This window comes from Lissotriton helveticus, chromosome 1_1 (genome assembly GCF_964261635.1).
Source record: "Lissotriton helveticus chromosome 1_1, aLisHel1.1, whole genome shotgun sequence".
NCBI classification, from domain to species: Eukaryota; Metazoa; Chordata; class Amphibia; order Caudata; family Salamandridae; genus Lissotriton; species Lissotriton helveticus.
In genome coordinates this window covers 660,406,193-660,429,384 of record NC_136057.1, presented here as the reverse complement: position 1 = coordinate 660,429,384, position 23,192 = coordinate 660,406,193, and the positions used below count along the sequence as shown (strand labels likewise).

Here is a 23,192-nt window from a genome sequence, read left to right as displayed (position 1 = left end):
GCATGCTTCAACACCCCATCAGGGGTAACAACCGCTATATTAATACAAACCTTTTTTTCCTCTTCTATCCTTCTACTATCCTTTCGAAACCAAATAACTGACTAACCTATCTACCACTTAAAATTCACTTGCATGTTTCACTGTACTAATTCAACACTAATCCTCTATGGGTCCCAGAGTAACGTGCTACTTGCCAAAAAAAAGCGCTTTGACGCCTCATCAGCGGTAGGAAGCGCTATATAAATGCAATTTCAATACAATACAATACATGTCTAAATGAGGTACTGGGGTCTCACCAGTCACATCCAATTTCCACACAAATGCATATTCAACTCACAAAGGGCTAGATGTACTAAATATGTGAATGGGTGGTAACAGTGGGAAATGCTGTTGGCGACTGCAAAAAGTTTATTAGGAACAACAAAAAACTGCAATTCAAATAATAGTAATGAGAACAGCAAATTGAACAGAAGTAGTGAGCATACAATGCCATTCATGGAGGAAAAATTGCTCAAATATATACAAATATAAGAAGATGTAGATTCTATGCTGTAAAAAACAGAATAAATACATAAAGAATATAGGGTGGCTGGGGAAAGGAAAACAATATGTAACTACTGTATGAATTAGAAAAATAATAATGGTAAAAACTGTAGATATTATAAAAAGAAAGAAAAAGTACAACATTTATACAAGTTTTTGATATCGTATTTTTATTTGTTTATTTATTTAGTGTTTTATAGAGCATGAAGATGACCTATTATGGTATCAGACAAAGCAGGGGCAAAGAAAATGTGCCTACCTCAACCAATGCCTTACACTGAAGTACAAGTTTTGCAACATCTTAAACACCACAAACGATAGTATAAATTACAATTACAATTGAGCAACAGCCAAGGTAGATCTGTGGTCAGCATCTCGGAGAGAGGGGGTACATAGTCCTTTAAGTTACGTATATGAAGACTTGCGGGTTATGCCCCCCTGGAGAACTGTTGAGTAAGAAAAGCAGCTGTTTGGTGTTTGCTCTGAAAGAGTGTTATGGAAGGAATTTACCCATTAGAAAAGTCTTAGCTTCCTTCTTAAATCTTGACGTGTTTGGGATTCTTCTAATGTTTTGTGGCAGCGAGTTCAAGACTCTAGGTGTGGCCCCACAGAACGCTCTGGTGTAGGTTTTCTTCTTCCGGAAGGAAGGTGGTTTCAGCACAAGATCACTAGCACTACATGAGTGCCTGCCTCCTCTGGATAACACAATTTTCTCAGCTAGATACAAAGGTGACTTGGTGTGTAATGCTTTGTGTGTGATACAGGCCAGTTTGAGTTGGATTCTGGCTTAGTAAGGAAGCCAATTCAGTGCCTTCAGGTGCGTAGAAGTGTGAGTGAATTTTCTAGAACCTGGTAAGAGTATTGCGGCTGCGTTGAGACATGCTTTTAGGGGAGCAGGGGTGATTTTTGGCAGACCTGAAAGAGTAGTACATCCGTATTTTATCCTAGAAATGACTAGTGCCTGCACTGCCATTTTAAGGTCCAACGTATCTAGGAATGGTTTAGGTTTTCTGAGGTAGCTCAGGTGAAACATGACGTTTTTGGCCAGAGGGTTGATGTGGGACTGCATGTTCAGGTTCTTGTCCAGCATGATCCCCAGCCTTGCCACAGCAAGGCTGATATGCAACATCCCTTACCGACACTCAATAACCTCTTATCTGATGAAACTTCACTGGTTGCCTGTGCCCTATCGTATCCAGTTTAAAGCCTTGGTCCTGGCTTTCAGGGCTCTAAATGGCCAGGGGCTAGAATATCTGAGACGTAGGCTAAAGCCTGTTCAGTCTGCCCGAGCTCTCAGATCCAATCACCTCCGTCTTTTCTCTCCCTGTTTCCGCCATTCCAGAATGGGGGGCAGAGCATTTGTGGTTGTGACCGCCAAACTCTGGAATAGCCTACCATTATGTTTGCAGCTGACCAAATCTGAATCCTTGTTCCGGCGCAACTTAAAGACCTGGCTGTTTTCCAACCTCTAGCCATGCTAGACATCCATGTTGCTCTTTAGTCTGTAGCGCCGGGACACCCCTTCGGGGGTAGCCGAGCGCTTTATAAGCTTAAAAAATAAATAAATAAATCCCTAGTGATTTGGCTGAGTCTACCATGATCGGGGTACAGTTCAGCGTGGTGATTAACTTGGTCCATTCCAAAATGTCAATGGAAGTTTTAGAAGAGAATATTAGTACGAGTTTGTTTTTTTGCACTTCAAGTTTAAGCTGATTACTAGCTAACCATCGCACAGTCAGCTTTAGTGCATCATTCATTGAATTGATCTCCTCGAGAGATGAGATTTTGATGTACATCTGTGTGTCATCTGCATACACATGGAAAGAGATGTTGGGACTACGCAGTATTACAGATAGTGGTTTCAGATATAGGTTAAAAAGGGTGGGGAAAGAGTTGAGCCTTGCGTAACTCCGATCGTAATCGGGGAGGGAGAAGATAGATTTTGATTAACTAAGACTCTTTGAGAGTGGTTCAGTAAAAAGATTCAAACCATTTGAGAACTGTTCCTCCTAAATCCAGTCGGTCTAGTAATTTCTCATGGCTAACTGTGTCGAACACCGATGATAGGTCCAGAATAATTAAGAGACATGTTTTGTCTTGGTCTAGTGCTTTTATAGCATCATCCTGTATATGGAGGATTGTGGCTTAAGTACTGTTATCTGGCCTGAAGCCCTATTGGCATTCATCTAGCCAATTAAAGATCGTGATGCGTTGGCTAATTTGTTGTTGCACGCATTTGAGCACTTTTGCTAGAAGTGGAATATTGGATTCTAGTCTGAAATTGTCCGGCACAGAAGGGTTCAATGTTGTTTTTTTAGAATGGGGATGACCACTTGACCAGGTTTTAGAGGTATGGAACCTTGTATTAAGGATGCTTTAATTATTATGATCCAGATGGGTATTATAACTTGGTTGGTAAAGACAGACAGTTAGAGGGGAACTGGTCATTGATGTGGTTATTCGGGTTTATGGATGACAGTATTTTGGAGATGTTTTGTTCATTATAAGGATTGAAGGTAAACCAGTGCGTTCATTTTTGGGTACTTTCGGATGAGGAAGTTTAGGTGCAGTGATTTGCGCCACCGACGTATGAGACAAGTAGATAATGGCAGTTTTCAGATCAATTTCCAAAGCATTGATTTTGGCTGAGAACTCATCATAATTTATTAGGGTTATATTGTTTCTTTAGAGGATTTGGCCACTTTGTTTGATTGCTGTTTTACCTTTTCAAAGAGCTTGCGAGGTCTATTTTTAGTGTTCTCTAGCTCCAATATAAATAATTATTTTTTTGAATTGAGAATGCTTTTGTTGTACTCCTTTCTAGTTTTTCTAAGAAGTGTTAGCTGGGAAGATTAAGGGTGTTGTATCCATTTCCATTCTGTTAGTCTCAGATTTCTCCTTTCCATGTTTAGGGACCCATTAAACCAAGGATTCTTGTCTTTAACCTTTAACAGAGCTACAGAGTGAATTGTGTCTGACATTCTTGAGTTGTAGTGTTCTGTAAGTTCGCTGACATTTGAAAGCTTAGCGGGAGGGGAAAAATCAATTTCGCATTGTGCTTCCAGTTTCTCATGTACTTTCTGTATCCCTGACCCTATATTTTGGTTTCACTGATTGCAATGGCCATTTCTTGATTATGCCTAGTACTCTCAGTTTCATTGTATTTATTACTTTAACATTTCCATCTGTATTTATCCATATTTATTTTTTGCCCATTTTGTCTGCATTTATCCATATTTATTTTGTGTTTGCATAAAAAATAAAGTTGCAAAACTGTATTTAACTGATCAAAGCACACTCATACTTTGATATCTGTTATGTTTTAGCTATTTACAGTGCCTAATATTACATACAAATATATACACTGGTAAATATTAGCATTATACCACAAATGTATGTTGACATATGCCATAATTTAAATAAATTGTGTCCTGTTTTTTCATTTCCCATGCTTTCCAGCTGTTCAACAGTTGGGCTCTAATTCATGAAAAACAGTATGGAGGTTTACTTAAAGAAGCTCCATTTTCTGTATTTAGCCACCTTAAAAAATAAATGCAGACAGAAAACACATTGATTTCTCCATGTATTTATCTGTAAAAACTGAAAACATGGGAGCCTGTATTATGCCCTGTATACAGAAGGTAATAACGTGGTGGTCTGACCAGTCGCAAGGAGCAATCAAAGATAACCTGATAGCATTTTCATTTGAGATAATCCAATCCAATGTAAAGCATTTCGTGTGAGTTGGCAGAGTGCAGGCTTTAGAAAGTGTTTGGTCTGCTAGGAAATATTTAAAAATGTTAACCTGATTATCTTTAAGGTCGCTCCAATGTAGATTCAAATCCCCCAGGACAATATCGTTGGAGTGGGGGGAAACCTATGCAGTGATGACTTCCAAGAGGTGGTCGATGAAAGGGTCATTCTTACCAGGAGTTGGTTAGATTCGTTCTTCATGGTAAGTGTGAGGTATTGGCAGGAAACAAGAGGATCTTAGTGAAGTTGAGTAACGGAGAGGTCGGAGCAGTGAATGCAAGTGATACCTCCCCCTTTTTTCAATTATCTGTCTAGTCTCACAATGTTCTAGTTTGGAGGGACCAGTATATCCATGCACGGCGTTGAAGCTTGGCTGGGCCACAATTCCGTTAAGATCGCCACATCTGCTTCTTGGTTCAGGATGAGTTCAGCGATGTCAGAGGCATGCTTCACTGCCAATCGGCAGTTTAATAGAAGTTCCCTGGAATTGTGTTGTGACTAGAGGTGGTTAAAGATACTGTCTTCAGGTTATTGATGTTTACCATTCTGTTTCTGATTGTGGACATTCTATTTGCGTTAATTGTGACAGTTCTAGTTTTGTTTTCATTTTCCTTGTTGGGGAGACTGGCAGGATCGAGAGTAGCCTCGTAGGATAGTAGAAGAGCTAGAGTTTCGTCCTCTGATAAATAGTTATTCTGTTTACGAGGGCGAAATTGCCTTTTTGCCTATGACATGGGCTGACGGTTAGGTTTGCATTGGAGGTTGAGTACTGAGTTTTGAATTTGCTTGATTTTAGAGAGAACGTTTTCAGTGAGGTGCAAGATGCTCTTCATTTTGAGAATCATGTTATGGATGTTCTGAGATATTCTGACTGTTTGGTGATTCAGTGAGTATAGGTCCGTTAATGTTGACTGAGAAGGCAGTGAGGCGTCCCAGGGACATGAGCTAGAATTGCTATTAAGCTCAGTGACGATGGAGGAGAGGCTAGATTTCGACCTCTTCGTATGTGATATTTTAAATGAAGGGGTGACCATGGGACCTTTTCTACTCAAAGGGGTGACCGAATGACCTTTTGGGGTTTTTAGCGATGACCTCTACTGTCCTGTGTGCTTGACGTAAGGGGTGTGGAGGGGGGGCATTGTGCAGCTGATGATGTTACAGGCGCTGAGATGTTGTGATGTAGAGAAGGCGGGCTGAGCAGAGCTCTATTGTACTTGGGGGTATGCTGCCTTGATCACCGTGCAGGATGGACATCGAGATGGGGAGATTAGGGACAGACCTTTCTTCGAAGGAAGGAGTTACGTAACATGAGGTGGTACCTGCTGACTTGACCACAGTAAGCATGGGACTTCTACCCAATGGAACTGACCCTAATCTGGTATGGATACTGTTCCGACATGTGTTAGTTTGTGCATGAGGGTGATTTGAGGGAGTATTGCCATTGAACTGCTATTTTAGGATGGTAAAGAAGAAATACATTTTTTTATATCCTCGTTGGTTGCTTGGATCAGAACAGTGCCATTCTTATAAGTTGTTATGTTTAAATCAGCTCTTTGACTTTGTGAAAGGGCGATAAGTAATTTAGTGCCATACTGAATGTTTCTTGTTTCAAGAATGTTCAATAATTTAATTATGTGGCTCGCCATGTTGCTATTTCCCTTGTGAAGAAAATTAGATCATTTACAATGATGCCCTTTTTCATGTTAAAGTAGGGGACAGTCTCTGGGTACCTACTCAGAAGGTTGTGTTTAAAGGTTTTAGTAACGGTATAAAGGAGGAATTACATGCTGCTGCATTCAAACACATTTCTGCCATGACTGGCAGGAGTGCAATTTCAGATTTTCAAAAGAAATGATGTTAGAAAAGGCTTGCATTAATCAGAGATAATTACTATGGCTAGTGTAGCTGCGCCTCTAATACATTCCATACCCTGTGTTGAAGGATATTTCAAGATGGGCTCTTCTTTATAGGGAAGTAATCACTCAAGTCCTATTTTTAATTCTGTTATCTGAGGTGTGTTGGCCCTCTTTCCATTATCAGTGCCCTCTTTTCTTTGCTAGAGGATGTTCCAATATGGCCGCTTCTTTTGCACTAGTCGATTCAAGGCCTATTTTTCTTTGTGGTATCCGAGGAGGATTGGTCCTCTTTCTATTTTAAATGCTCTCTTTCCTTGTTAGAGGGCTTAGGACCATTTATCAGCTGGCCATTTTGACCCTGTGGCAAACTATTTTCATGAATTTATATCTAACCTGGGGCCTGGGGCCAGGGTCTCCAGTCAGCTCTGTAAGGGGACTATCTTGCTTTGCAGCAGGCACAGAAGATCCGGTACTCTTACTCGGCATGGGGAGATTTTTCCACGTCCTTCACTGCCCAGCAACCAAATTTATAGCCTGGTCTCAATTGCCTCTCGTGCCATGGAGGGGAGGATGCAGGGGTGTACACAAGCGCTTCCGCGCTCCCCGCCCGTGTCGGAAACCTGGCAGCGGTCTAGAAGATGACCCCTTGTCCGCTGAAGCTGAGGTGTAGTGACAGCGAAGCTACTTGAGAGCTCAGGAAGGGAGGCCCCTGGGTGAGTCCGTGAGCCTTGCACAACAGATTATGGCTATGGGTCAGGTGTAGCTCAGTCCGCAATCCTCTTGGAGAGATCGAGGCTCTGCGCAAGCACAGAGAGAGAGCACAGACCGCCCTGCTGCCACACCCAATAGAGATCAGAGTGCAAGCCTCTCTTCGACTGACTGCGGGTAGTCAGGTTGTTCCTCGCTTTGCCGAGCCCAAGAGCCACCCACTCATATTCAGGACTTTGTGCTCTTTCCTGGCTGTGCAATGCCACATGATCGCTCCTCCAGTTCTTACTTGTTCCATGTTCCACCATTTCACCCGCCACAGAATCTTGCAGCCAGCAGAGGAGGAACAAATCTGAGCACTTCTTGGGAGGAACCAGCCTCGATCCTTCAAATAGAGGACACCGGCGATTCCTGCTAGCGAGAAGGTACGAGTTAGGATGGTGGATGGTGGAGTAAAAAAGGGATATCTACCGATTGGTAATCCCCAAACCGGGAGCTTCATAACAAAGCTCCTGTTCGACGGCCATCTTGAAAAAAAAAATCTTCTATTAATTTAAAGAAGTAGTTAAGTGAAGTTCAAGGTGGCTTCCTTACTTAATCTGACATGGTAATAATTTTATTAACAGGTGAAGTGAATGAGATAAATAGGTATGCATATGTATTGCTTTTTAAGACATTTTTTTGTCGAAATAAAGCCATTTGACTTGACTTGAATAAATAGGTAGTTAGTGAAAGCCATAAAAGATCCCCCTTTATGGCTAAAAATATAGGAGAGACATACTTGGTGTCTAGTCTATGATGAAAGCAAATGGCATTCCACAAGGACCTGCAAGTGATATTCTGAGCTTGTTTCCTATTAATGTTATTGAATTAAAAGCAACAGCCAACAATAAGTCTATCAAATTATAACTTGGGGTTGCGTGGGGCATCTGACTACCCAAGAAGATTTGAGTTAAGGAGAAAGGAATATCCACTTTAAAAAGTTTGTTGATTTGAAGCCAGGCCATTTTCCAAAACTGATGAACAAATGATATATGTTGTATATCAGCAGTTGAGCATGAGCAGGACCAGCAGGATGAGGTTGCAGTTAAAGATAAGGATTTTAGGGTCATGGGAGTAAATAACAAACGGTGATAAACAAAGTAAACGGTTTGCCTAGTTTTTGTAGCCCACATAGTTTTATGAAGCTTAAGACACAAATTATCTCATAAGGCAGTAGGCCAACACTCCATTAGTTTATTTTCCCAAGCTAACTGAGTCTTTGACTTACTTCTATCCAAAGTCACATGCAATGATTTATAAATAGAAGATGTGCATTGGTCAGTGCTTAATAATGGAAAAGGTGTAGCAGATATGGAGGGAAGAGAAGATGTAGATGGCAATGTGGAAGTGTATTGGTTGAGGGAGGTAAATAAAAGTTCATACTGTGACCTCGATGAAGATGATAGAGAGAATTTTATTTGGAGATCAGAAAAGGATAAAAGTTGACCATCGGTAAAAGGTTGAGATAACCAACACAAACCCTTGATTCGCCAATTTTTCCAATATGTACAATGATTCCTAATTCATAGTGATCTATTATGTCAAATGGATTGTTGTTGAAAGGTCACAACTGAGAAGTATGTTGAAGGTAGAAGATGAGTCAACAGTTTTCAGGAATGGAAAATAGCTGGAGAGCGTGCCTGAGAAATATTTGTTTCAAAAGCAAGAATTTCTCTAAGATCAAGAGGGGTGATAAGAGATTTCTTTAACTGTAGCCACAATGGAGGGTGTTAGAAGAGATCTGAAGGAAGTGATCGGGCAACTTGTTTTAAAGAGTGAATGTAATGATACTTTTTAAATCTAGGAATTTTAGGCCTGCGTTACATTTATCCTTTTTTAAAGAGGATAAAGCTATATGAGGTGATTTGCCTTTCCTCATAAAATTTGATAAAAGGGAGACTATTTTCTTAAAATAGTAACCAGGAATGTGAACTGGAGTCATGTCAATAACATTAAAAATGACAGGAGTGAGCATCCTTTTAATAGAGTCAATCCTGTCTCATCAAGAAAGAAAAAGTGTGTTCCATCGGGCAATATTATCATTTAGTGTCTGGGTAATGTAATCAAAGTTCAATTTTAAAGGTTCTTTAATAGTTTGCAACAACCGCAGTCCCAGAAACTTTATTCATAATCCTGTGAAGGAAAAAGTTACTTATTATACAGAGCATTTGATGGTAAGACCTCACATTTATCATTGTTACGCCAATAGCATGACAAGTGGGAAAAAGTGGCAACTTGCTCAAGGAAGGGAAGCTGTAGGGCTAGAGCAATATAGAGGAATGTCATCAGCATAAACTGACATCTTATTCTCTTGAGATCCAATGTACAAACCTGAAAAGCGTGCATCTTGTTGGATTTTCGAGAAGAGGTGATAGTGGAGAACCTTGGCGTACCCTGTCTAAACAAAGGAAAGTGGTCTGAGAGCATACCCTTAACATGAATTGCAGTTGTATGGCCAGTATACAACACAGACATTAAAATAATTAATTTGGGTGGAAAACCAATCATTTTTATGCCTAAAACCTAAAATCCCAACTGATCCAATTGAAAGCTTTTTCTGCATCAAAATCAATAGCATAATTAGGATTATTTAGATTAAAGGGCTTGCTTAGGACATTGAAAAAGACTCAACATTGCCAGAGGCCAATTGACCCTTAATGAAACCGGTTTGCTCAGGGCCAAATAGGGTCAACTAGTAATGTCAACATTTTTGAGAACATTTTGTAATCCGATTAACTAAAGAATTGGGATGGTAATTCTTACGTTGTGAGAGATCTTTATTATCTTTTGAAATAAGCAAATCATGGCATTTTGGAAGGTGCTTTGAGAGCCTCAAAGGTTGGGAAGGAGACACTTTGCAAAATGGCTATAGAATTCAATAGTAAAGCCATCAGATCCAGGGGCTTTCCCTCTGTGTAGTATGGGTGATTTCTGAGAGCGAAATATCTGCCCCTACTGGATCGAAATAAATATGATGAGAGGGAGGGGAAGCAATGGATTGAAAGTACTGGGTTACATCTGATTGTAATGGTTCTGGAGAATACAAATTTGTATAAAAGTTAACAAATTCATTTAACATATCCTTATCCTTAAAAAGAGTAGGCCGTATACTATTCCGGAAGGATTCTTTTCTGGTTCTGTCTCTTCTGATTTTTTAATTGTTTGCAGGTAATTTTTCCATTCTATTTACCCCCATAGTAACATGCACTGCTCTTCAATAGGGAAGAAAATACAGCATTCATAGTTAATCTGTTAGCGGTGAGTTTGGTGGCAATTAGATGTTGGAGGGATATTTCGTTTTCGATTTGTTTGATTGGGCTTCTATTGATTATTTCTTTCGGAGACAAAATGTATTATAAAAACCTCTTGCTGCAGATTTAAAGGAATCCCAAATCATTGCGAAAGAATGAGGTGTTTTGTTAACAACAAATTCAGAGGCAAAGGTTTCAAATTGGGATGTGAATTTAGTATCTAAAAGTAATGAATTGTTACAGCACCATCTACCTGCATGTGGTGAAAATGGTATACGGTCAAGGTTGGTGTGTACTGATGCATGAACTGATATACTTGGCCAGTGATTTACTGAGAAAACGATAGTATAGGCGGGATTGTGAAAGATTCAGTGTCAAACTAAAAGTACTTTCCCAGAGATCCGGGTGGCATAACCTACATATATCAACAAAGGACTAATGCTGGATGGTGGATTTGAATTGTGAGTACATTTTAGTGAGGACAAACTTGACTGTTGAATTTCTCTCTAGCATAGGATCATGAATTTATTTGCAGTCACTACCAAATATAATAGTCATCATCACACAAGAGCAATTTTATTCAGACATTTTGGTCCAAAAAGTTTTATCAACAGAAAATTGTTAAAGGTTTGTTATCAACAAGAGGTTTAAGAATGATCCACTGACCTTTGGAATCAGACCCTTGTTTAACAACTGTAACATGTAACTGTTTGTGGCAAAGAATCAATACGTCATTCTTCTTCCCCAGAGCAGGGGAAGCAAACACATTACCTATCCAGCACCTTTTTAAGTTGACAACCTCTAGTTCAGAAAGGTGTGATTATTGAAGTTGTGTGCAAATTTCCTCAAGACTCACATGCATAGAAGCCAGCGAGGATTTTACTGGATAAGGGGAGGGTCTTTATTTGGTCTTATAATTGACCCCCACTGCACCCTATCTAACAAATATGTTTTCGTAATGGTACCTGAGTGGGATTCAGGTTTCTATGAAGTAGCTTTATCCATGTTGTTATAGGTTTAGTCAGAGTTTGAGAATATAATGTATCAGAGAGTTTAAGGTTCCTTGTTTTCCTCTTATAAGAGAAAGTGGACCAAAAGGGGACAATTCCAGCCAGTGATTTATTTCTTGCAAGCATGTGAGGCAGAACATTAAGTAGATCACACTGTAGGCACAAAAGGAATGTGAGGACCCCACACACACACAATGAGGTGGAATTATTCATGGTCAGTGTTCCAAAAGGCTGAGAAACATATGGAAAAACTCAGAAAAGTATGTTGAAAGCATGGGAGCATTTGATATTGTCACACACTAAGGATTATTGGCATTGAAAAGGTTTCAGAGGCCAGTGGAACAGATGAAAGTGAAAGTCTGAGGAGAAATACATTTTTGGATTGTATAAGAAAGATTGCATTGTGTTCACTGGTTACTTTCAATTAAAAAGAAAAAGCGTCTGTGAGGAAAATGGGAGTGTAGAAGAAAAGCACATTCCTTTTTCCAAAGTTTGATGATATAATTAATTATGGAGCAGCATTTGACGAGGAAATCAAAATGGATCTTGCAAAAGATCAAAATGGTGGGCGCAACCTCACGTTGTGAGGCAAACTGAACTGGGGTTGACAGAGAGCAAAAATGAGAGGAAATGGAGCATGAAAGAGCACTGATGACTCACCAGGCATTCTGGAAGAGATTCAGCATTGTCTCCTCCAGCCTCGTAGTGGTCTCAGTGTGCAAGAAGCTTCCTGTGTCCGCCGGAGCTTCAGTGAGGCACCGCCATCTTGGTTCTGCAAAATCATTTTTAATGATGTACTAAAAACATTTTAGGTGTCAGTAGTTTTTTACAGTATCCTAAAAAACCTTTTTGAGTCCATACAGAATCTCTATTTGGAAAGGCGTATTGTAGATGTCCCTTCCAAATAGCGATTCAGTATGAAATGTATCAATGTTTTAGAACCCAAATCTGGTTGCATATCTTTAAAAACATACTGATTTTTGAGTTGGGGTGGCAATCCGTTCGCAAAAAAGGGAGAGGCCCAGGCACCCCTTCACCTTTGTCATTGTAAAAAGAAAGTTAGTGGGGGAGTAGCCAGTGATCCAATGACTACTGGCAAATTTAAAACACATTTTTCAAACCCAGTTAATCTTTTATTTTTAAATGCAGCGTCCTTCCAATTAATAAAAACAGGTTGTATAAAAAAGAAAAAAACTTTATTTAACTGCTATCACAGACATGGTGACCTGCTGACCCTAGCCATCCATGATCTTGGTGATCTCCACAATTGGAATGAGTCGCAATTTGTGAACTATGTCATTAATATTCATGAAGTAGGCCAGGTTCTGACCCACCCATAAGTGTTTTTTTGCAAACTGACCTATTAGTGCATAGGTTGGTTTGTACAAATTCTATACTTGTCACAAATTTTGGCCAATTTTTTGGGACCAATATTTAGGAACATCGGGTCCCAATTCTGAAAGTAAGTGGAAAGTTGTTGAATTTACAAACTCCCAGCACATATCTGATTTGTGCCCCTGGAATTAAAAGTAAATCACTGACAGTTTGGATGGAGTGATTAATAGCTAGTATTTTAGCATCTCTGGGCAACATTTAAACAACATCTAAATAAAGAGAAATCAACAAGGATTTGTGCAAAGTTAAGCTCGGGGATATTAGGAAGTTCACACAGTAACTTTGGCAATATGGATCAACGAGAAAGTTGGATTCCGGACATGTTTCAAAACCAATTCTGAAAGCTCTTTGAAAATGGGAACACATGAGACAGCAAGCTTCATCATGTTGTGTGTCAGAATGTTTCATTCATGTTATCAACTGCAGAATAATATAAGGTGCCAAGCGATGAATGTACGGTAACTGAGCAATTTTGCCTCAATGCTTCACTTACAGAATAGTTTTTGCCACAATAATTGGAATGTTAATAACAGCTTTTAGATGACAGAAAGTAACCATAATCCTGAAAGAAAACCTCTTAATTAGGCAAGTTTACTGAATTTAGTTCAGTGTTTTTGTATAGCACATCAAAGGTTTTCTTTTATCTAGATGCAAGCTAATACCATTTTGCAAATGCATATCAAATTTAGGTGGTTATTTCGGACATAGGAAATTCCTCCTGATGAGAATGTTAATCCTTCCCTACTAATGGGAACTCAAATACTGCACTCTGGGATATGTTCCAGGTATCGATAGGCTCATGTCTTTACTGTGGCTACTTTGCTTTACTGCTGAAAATATAACATTCTGTTGAGCACTGTCCAGCACTTTATTTAGCATTTCTTTCTTTGGTGCTCAATACTACAGTAAGCCTCAATCAAGATAAAAGGATTTTTTTTGTCTTCACTGGATGGCCCCTGTACAGGACACACTGGATTAGAAAATGCCCCTGCAACATTTGAACAGTAGGTATACCAGACTCTGACTGGACTGGAAGATATTTGGACAAAAAAGCTCTCTACAATTGCTTCAGGGACTATTACTTGTGACACAATCAGAGGGTACTGCAAACACTGCAGAAAAACAACTTACCAAGGTCATCAGGGGTCAATTTAGTCAGTGTCTAGTGGTGTAAACAGGCATCAGATAGGGAAGGGGAAGGATCAGCCCATCAAGTCCTTAGCCCAAGCAGTGCTGGACTGAGAGGCTCTCCTAAACCAAATACTATCCTACTTTACCCATAATTGTTTCGAAAGAACTATGATAAGATCAGTAGTTATTACTTTTAAATTTCATTAATCATATTTATTGCTAAGAGTAAAATAATGTAACAAAATATATTAACAAACATGTATTGCCAGGTCCTTCTTAAAACCTTTACAAGGACTTAAAATATATATGCAATGCTTTTGTTTTTTTATGGAAGTATTAGGGGATTTAGTAAACATTTATTAAAGAGATCAAAAGCTCATTGGCCGAATCATATATGCAAATGATAAAGAAGACTCAAAATCTGACAAAATGACTAGAGGTATTAAGGAACATCTTGCAAAATGTTGCCTCTTAATGAATTGTGCTGAGAGAAAAGAAACAAGCACTGGCAACGCAAACAAATCTCAGGTTTAAAAGCCCAGACTATTTCCTTTACCAATATTGTTTTTTTATTGGCGCCAACAAATGCTAAAATAGGCACCTGTGCATCATAATGCATGCATGAAAATGCATTACAATTGAAAGGCATGCATGTGGATGTATATGTGACCATCTTGGAATGGGTTCTATGTATTAAAGGAAAGCCAGTCCAAGATGGCCACTAATACGTATGTACACATTGTAATGCATGTATGTGGGTGTGCATGCACATCCGGATGCCTTCACATGTATGATGCCTTCCAAGATGTTTGGTGATGTACGTGCAAGCAACATAGGCAATTTTGACATTTCCTTCAGTCATGGTTCGAGCATGGCTGAGTTCCATTTTAGTAAATATATGCAGTAAAATACAATTTAAAAAGTGAGAGGCTGTCATAATAATAGAAGCCAAGGGTCCCAGTAGCACTTTGCAGCTGCTGGACACTCGTAAAAAAACAATTCATAACAAATATAAAAAAGAATACTAAGAGGGGATGGAGAGCCGGACAGGACATTAGGAAGTGAAAATGGTGAGTGAGAGGAGAGTAAACAGAGATCACAGGGTGCGCTGGGATGGGAAAACATTTAAATTTAAATACATTGAAAACAGGGATTGGATAGGAGAACATTGAGTAGTGGGCTAGGGTGTGGAGAGTAAAGAGAGTGCGCTGGGGCATGTAGATGTTAAAAGGGACAATTGGAAAAGAGAGCAAGGAAAGATATGCACTGTGAGCTCTTAGGTAGGACAAACACAAGAATAGAAAGGAAAGACTTCGAATCGAGGCCAAGGACATTAGACTGACAACAAAGCAAACCAGTAACAAGCAAGTGACTGACCCAAATTCCATTCCTAGTATATATTATAATTTGTGAGCAAAAAATCTGCAACAGACAACTAATGCTGTCTGCATTATGCATTGTGAGGCATTAAAATGTACTCTTCTTAAAAGAGAGTGCTCTATCCTGGTCATTTCAAACTTGCAGCATGCTTTGAGATCAAATATGCATGAATGGCAGGTGCAACAAACACACTTAACATACTCTGGTTTTAGAAGTGGTGTTTATTTAGACCTCCATGATTTTTTAAGTTAGTCTTTCAGTATTCAGTAGAGTGCATGTTATCATCTTCTTGATATTCTTCCTGAAAAACCTTTAGTTGATCTTAGAAATATCACACCATAATTTAAAGGCCTTGCAGTGGTCTAATGACTGGATTAAGAGTCCTTTTGGCCGTCAGCTTAGTGGGTACATATATTACTTGCCAATTGGGTAAGGACAGGCCTTGATACAAAACTGTTCTGCAGTGCTTGAACTATATGTAATACTTAGAAAAATAGTACAATTTTAAACCACATGTGGCAAATAGTACACATAGGAGCATATGTACTTATATACCAATTCCTGAAGACATATATCATCCTCAGAATAAGCTTCTGAATAGACTTTAATTTGCTGCTGAAGGAAAAAGTCAATGAATTGTTACCTAGCAAATAAGTTCTAGTTCAACCAGTCACAGCAAAAAGGAAATGTGTTAAGCTTCGGCCTTGTAGAGATTCTGGTTCTGTTCTTAATACAAATTAAAGGTTTAGTACCACAAAACAGGGTAGAATGATTCACAGAAATGGATGCTCAGTTTAGGTAATCTCTCCCCATGTGGCTAAAATACGTACATTAGTGAGGAACTGCTCTTTAATATCTCCCATGTCTCTCCCTGCTTCCAATACAATAAGGCTGCTAGGTAAAGTTACAACAGAGTCTACTCATGGAAGATGTTGTGTGCAGCAGTATATTTGTTGGATGTTGCATGACAACTGACAGGTGATATATGTTTGTTAATTGATTAAGGGTAGGAAAATGAGTTGTTCCTTTCTGACAACTAACATACTTGCAACATTGTGTGCACTGTTTTCTTTTTTACCTTAAGTTTGATTACTAACATATTTGGGTGTATTTAGGTGTACCTATTTGTTTCATGCTTTATACCCCAAACAATCATAAAGTAAATGATGCTTCAATTTTTATGCAATCATTGTTTAAATTGGTGAGCATCATAGACTTTACAAACTAGAATATATGTTCAAGTTCTGACAATTGAACCAGCTATATGGATTGTCAGACTGGATCAACAAAATAGCATATTCTGAATATTGTATAGATGTTGTGTATAGAGAACATAAACAAGGATATAAAGAGGACATAAATCACATTCTGATACCATGTTTTGTATAAAATGTCCTGTGGACTAAATGTCTCTGTGAACTGCCTGCTAAATCATGTCCTATTCAAGGTAACAAGATAGACATTATATTGGAGACGTAATGAGTACCCTAAATGTATATCCACAAAGACAAGTTTTACAATAATGTTGTTCCAAATATATCAGCGTGTTATGTAACTATGGGGCAGATGTATCAAAGCAATTTTTAGTCACAAACGCTGTGATTCACAAAAAAGCAGCGTTTGCGACTAAAAATTAGCTAAACGGTATATATGAAGGAATTTGCATAGAAAAATTAAGGAATCACAAAATTTGCGATTCCTTAATTTTGCGTAAGCATTTAAGGAATCGCAAATTGCGATTCCTTAAATGCTATGCATCAAGCATTAAATTATTGCGATTTCTCCTTAAGAAATCGTAAATTACCACCAACTTCAAGTTGGTGGTAATTTGCGATTTCTTTCACAAATGCTCTTTTTGGCATTTGTGATGATGCCATATGGTGCACATACATGCCCTTAGGGCATGTATGTGCGCCATATGCGCTCACATGTAAATTTCAGGGGTGCATCAGGGTGTCCTTATGACACCCTTGCACCCTTGAAATTATTCTCAATTTGCGATTCTCAAATTGCGAATCGCAAATTGAGAATAACTTCACATTCATTCCTATGGGCCTCCTGGCCCATAGAAATGAATGGGAAATTATTCCTTAATTGCGATTAGGAATTTTAAGAAATCGCTAAAATATTTCGATTTTTTATTTGCATACCATTTTGCAATTCTCAAATAGCGATTCTCAAAAAATCACTATTTGAGAATTGCAAATAGGTATTTTGATACATCTGCCCCTATGTTACATATATTTCTAAGCCATGGAAGTTGGAAAATTGTTGAAACAATATGACATAGAAGTACATTCAATATTTTCCCTGTACAACATCATCACCTAGTAATCTTATATTTTATGTAGTGACCATGCATAAAAATTATAACTGTTCAGTGTTTTATATGCAGTTCAAAATACTGAATAACAGCTTGCTTCCAGCTGCTCCCAATAATTCTCAGGAATAGGAAATGAGGTACAGAGAGAGAAAGTGATTTACCCAGGATCACAAAACGTGTTCCAGTGGGAAAGTCAGATTTAAACACTATTCTCTTTTGTCCAAAATTATACTCTAGCACTTTGTTTTTTCTGGAGGGCATACAATGTGTATCATGAGGAACATATTGTTCTTTACTGGATATTGTTGATACTTGGTTTAATAATTTGCAGATTAATTTATTGCAATCATCATTTTGCTTTTTTAATTGCCCAACCCTCAGTTATGTGTGGGAGCTACAGGCAATGGTGCACAATGAGGTTGAAGGACAATTAACATTCATTACTGCCCGACAGCATGTTGGTATTACAGCTTTTAAAATGCACCAGCTTAACTTTCCCCTCTACAATCTGTCCCACGTACCAACTGTCCCAGTTATCTTTATGTCTCTGTACCCCACTTTCATTGAGTTTAGAAAGTAGACATAAAGCGGTAGTTAATACCTGCATTTTAAGCATCCAGATTGGCTGAGCTAATCTCAGTTTTTCATTGAATGTGCTAATGAGTATTAGCAAAAAGAAGTAAGTCAGTTTTACTCTCTCTTCAGCTATCAGTTAAAGTCGTTAAACATTATGATAGATCAGTGCAGTCCTCATTACAGAGGGAAGACTGTCCATTGTAAATGATTAATTTCAAATGAAAAGTAACACTGCCCAAATGGCATTATCCATAGCTATGAATGCAGCTGCTGATACTTCACTTAGTAAAATTACCACTTTCTCAAAACATTACTCACTTCACCAGTAAGGAAATACTGTTGACAAATTATGCATGAAATTGTTTTTATATAAAAAATGTCTTTGTTCATACCCAAGTGTTTAATGATCACACAAAATATTTAAATCAGTTAGTGCACCATACTTATCTTTATGGCTCTTCTCAAGGCCATCAGGTGGTTTATCTTTTTTCTTATGGTCAGTACCATCATTTGTGGCTCATGTATTTGTCTGCAATGAGGAGTCGTGAGAGTTGTGCTGTGTTGTAAAAGTGACAGGACAGAAGACTGCATTTATTGATTGCGCTCCCAACAGTTGGTCATTTCCACTATTTGTCAATGTTTTATTTAACATTGATGGCAATTAATCCCAACAGCAATTATACTATCTTTTAATTAATGATACTGGTAACATGATCAGGTAATGTGTGATTCAACAAAAAAGTTTCTGAAGATTTCTAAGTGAGAAGTTAGATATAGAAAGACAGATGCATAAAGGACATAGGCACCTATTATGATGTCGGTTGTAGTTGCCTCCGACTGACACCATCTTGGTGTGGGAAGCGACCAATCATAGGTTAATGTTTCTGAACACTGTATTTCGATGTGCAAATTCCCATTTCTATATGGAAGCTTATGTGACGGGTGAAGGTAAACATTGTTTACCACGCATGCGATACATCGCATGCCATTATAATGCGGTCGTTACAACGACCATGTTGTTACATCACATACCATTACAATGCAAGTTGGAACAACAACTTGCTGTAGGGGGCAGAAGGTGTTGGATTTAAAATCCAACACCTTCGGTACTGTTGCACAGACTGGAGTTTTAATAGTAAATTATACAATCCAGCATCCAGCCCCCCCCTACAGCAAGTGTTTGGTCCGACTTGCGTTGTAAAAGTATGTGATGTAACTACACAGTCGTTGTAATGACCCCGTTATAATTGCATGTGTTGTAAACGCATGCGAACTAATGTGTCATATTCGTGGGTAAAAAACACCCGCAGCACCAGCTCCAGCAGAAAAATGGAAGTTTGGGTATATTCCTGCACCGTGTGGCAGGCACTACAAGGTGCCTGCCACATGGTGCAGGGATTTACAGGGGGGTACTTTAGGTGCCCCCTCGGTCCCCAACTGGAGGCCACAGGGAAAAGGGGGCCCTGCTAGGGGCCCACAAAGTCTCTTTCTACAGGCTTACCATGTTGGATAGTCTGACATTGAAAGCCTTTCAGAAACCAACATCATAATCCCGATGACTGAAACATAGTTCGTAAGGGATTATGATGGGTATCCAAATGGCTGATTGGCTTCTTGACCGGCCGGTTTCAAATCTGAACGCCATCATTGTGATACAGTGGTTGGATTTGAAATCTTGGATGTCGGTCGGAAAGACTCCGACTTGTGGTTGGAGACTTTACAACTGAAATCCAAATGAGGTCCTTATTGTCTTGAACGTACAATGTGGTTAATATTTTTAGTTTCCCATTTTCATTTTCTATCTGTAGGAACCTATAATGTCTTTTGCGTTTGCTGTATTTCTTATCATATAGTAGAATTGTGTTTGCTTTCCTTGAAGTGTGAGCTACAGTTATCTTTAGGCATTGCTCACTCGGAAGGATGGGAAGTAGTAATGACAGAAGTGTGAAGCAAACCACCTGTTGTTGAATTGGTTCAAACCACACAGAAAATGTATATTGCGGCTCATATTAATAGTGATGGCAACATAAATTAACAGATATTATAAATTGAAGCAATCTTAGTTTGAAAAAAAGCAAACTAGGTTTACAGATATTTTCATCAGGGATGTCTCAAATTCTCATTCGTTCTGCTTTTTTCTAGGAACCAACAGCAATTTCAGCGATGGAGATATCCACAAAGCAAGTACGTAAGACTCATTACTATTGTTTGTTTGTTTGATGCAGCATAGTCTAGGTGGTTGTCAGAGAAAAATATTCTGGGTCAGTTTGTGGAACAAGTGAAAACGTTTGACTTTTTAAGGGAACTCATTGTATGACATCATGAAACATGGAAAAACTTACCTCACTGGTAAAGGGAAAGGTAAACTGTATACAACAGGTCTCAGTGCAGAAAGTGACAACTGTTAAATTACTGAAATAGCTGATTGGTTTCCTAACAAATGACACCTTAACTGCTTTGCATGTTAGCCTGCTGAAGTTTCCATGAGAAATGCTTCTGAAATGTGTTGAGACTACTCCCTTCCAAAATATATTCACAGAAACTCATTCAAATTAAATGTATAAACTGTCAAGACAGATTAGGAACTGTGTTGACCTTCCTCCTGCTATTAAGACATGTCCCTCTACTAATAAATAAAACAAACATGTTGGCTTACTTTTAAGGCAAGTAGAATGTCATATTAGTAATGGAATCCTTTTTAATGACATAGACTTAGACATGTCTCTCTCTTATATGGGAACATATATCACGTGTTTCTTTCATAGCTACCATCTCGTAGACTTGGTGTTATTTATAATTTACCTTAATATTTAAAAAATATGAACATTAGGCATACTTGAAAACTGCGGTTGAGCAGGCGGGTGTGAAGGGGGGGTTAACTTGATGTATATAGTGCATATATTAGTAAATCAGAAACGGTCTTCCAGGTAAAAACAGCGATCATCAAAAAATATTGAAATTTATGTCTTTCACTTAAATGAGCGACTCAGTTTGCTTTGAGTTTTAAATGATTATTAGCCTGAAATTACTGCATTGCATAAGAAATGATTATTATACACACAGGTGCTCTTTAATAGATAGTATACTTAAACATCAAAAAGAATAACGAAATGGTGCACTTTACAAAAAATTTCCATCTTAAATTGTCACTTCTGCTGTTTGGTCAACTTCTACTTTTAAATTATAGGCCGCAATTACACTCTCAACAGGTGTCAGCATTGATTCTTGTGGTTGGTTGAACGTGCGACTAAACACATTTCTCAGCAGCCAGTGTGTGGCATAAATATCATAAATGCATTCTGTCCGTCAATATGTCGGTGTTACACTCTGTTGCATAATGTTCCTCGCTTACATGCATCTTCTGCACTCCACTCACACAAGGGCGGGAGAATGATGATATGCGTGAAATTTGCCCTGTGCATATGTTGATGTAAAATACCACATGTGTTCACAATTGTGAGCACTTTATCTGAAAGAACTACTTTATTTAGTGTAAATGCGATTTCAATAATATCTTGAAAACTGAACGTGATTAAATATTAAACCAGCTGCATTCTACCTAGTGATACATGAAGATGTACTTCTGTTACACAGAGCTCTTGCCTTGACATTAGTGATCTACGTTATACATATTTATGATTGCTAGTTTAAAATTATTTATAAATGATACAAAATTGCTGAATGTATTACTCAATGTACCACACATTTCCAATTGTAGAGGAATTCATTTTTGTGGTTTTAAATATTTAAAAAGGGGAGGCACGTTATTCATGCTGGCACATGGTAATAATTGCGTTCCATTTGATTATTTGTACAAGTCAATGTTATTAAGCCCATTGATTGCAGCTAAGCATACAGCAATGCACCTTTCCTAAGGAATGCAGCACATGTTTAGAGAAGCTCTTATTATGTAGTCTCAATACTAATTTTAAAAGAAAATAATCCTTTTAGACACATGGGTAGCTACATCCTTTTTTTACATTTTTGTCAGTAAATACTACATTTACATAATTTTGTTTACAATTCCCAAACATTTCATAAGGAAATATACTTAGTACGGAAGTTAATATCACTATACACAAACAACAAAGGGTTAGATATGACATACTTACTTCTTTTTTTAAAACAAATATATTATCTAAAAATACGTGATATTTTAGATTACTTTCAAAATAGTGCAGCATGTTATACGCCCAAAAATCAGAATTAAAAATTATGAAATGTATTTTAGAAAGCTTAGCCGAGTCTGCAGTTGAATGACAGGATATTGCAGATTTGCCTAGAGGTGCACAAATCCAAAGTACTCAGCCGTGCTCGTCATGCACAGCTGGCCCCATGTTACAAGACCCAGTCACACATCTAGGATGTAATATTCATTGATAGGGTGGAAGTAAGACGGCATAAATAGGGGCGCGCAAGAGACAGAACATATTTATTTTGTGCACTCCCATGACAACGTACTATTTGGATGTAATTTAATCAGTTTACCCTTCTGATACCAGTAGCTGCTCCTGGGCGGTGACGCAGGGCGCGGGAGGGGCAGGGTGGGGGGTAGTAAACTCCGGATTATGGCCGAACGGAGGCAAGTATCTAAATAAATAAATAAACGAAATTCATTTTATTTATTTCTTTGTATACTTACCTGCGTTGGCAATAATCCGGAGTTTACTACCCCCCCCACCCTGCCCCTGCCCTGCGTCACCACCCAGCAGCACTCCCTCCAGAAGCTGCTACTGCCTGATACCAACACAAAAAAATCACAAAAATGCTATTGCAAATATTTTCCTCCTCCAATAGGTTCAACAACCTAGAAATGATTCATGAAATCACAAAAGCTGCAGTAAAGTTTTTGACAAATTAAAATTCATAAACACCAATTTCAGTGTTCCTGAAGTCCTACTCAGCAACTCAAATTTCATTTTGATTGAGCTGAAGAAATTCATAGTTGTGTGCTTCTTGTTTACTTCTGGGTGAGTGGGACAGCTATAAGGATTTCCAGAATTCTAGGTAAAATAGTACTTGTCCTGCTGGCGCACTCTTATACACTGATAAATCTAAAAACTCTTATCCGTGCCTTTGGTTATAATTTGGCAACTTCACTAGGTGCCACTGCAAGGCCACTGTCTTTCTTGCCCTGATGGATGCACTGGAAATGAGTGCTAATCTTGTGTTTCATCAGATGCTATTTGTGTGGAGATGGGTGCCCTCCTCCCTTTTTAGTGAT

General features: G+C 38.5%; 1 protein-coding gene across 2 annotated transcripts in view; it reads left to right on the top strand.

Moving 5' to 3' along the window:
- Positions 1 to 23,192, top strand: part of SEMA3A (semaphorin 3A) — a 633,443-nt gene that overhangs the window by 545,599 nt on the left and 64,652 nt on the right. For both annotated transcript variants that reach the window (XM_078674184.1, XM_078674185.1), the window contains exon 13: positions 20,111 to 20,152. In XM_078674184.1, the coding sequence (XP_078530310.1) occupies positions 20,111 to 20,152 (42 nt within the window). The remainder of the gene's footprint in view (positions 1 to 20,110; positions 20,153 to 23,192) is intronic.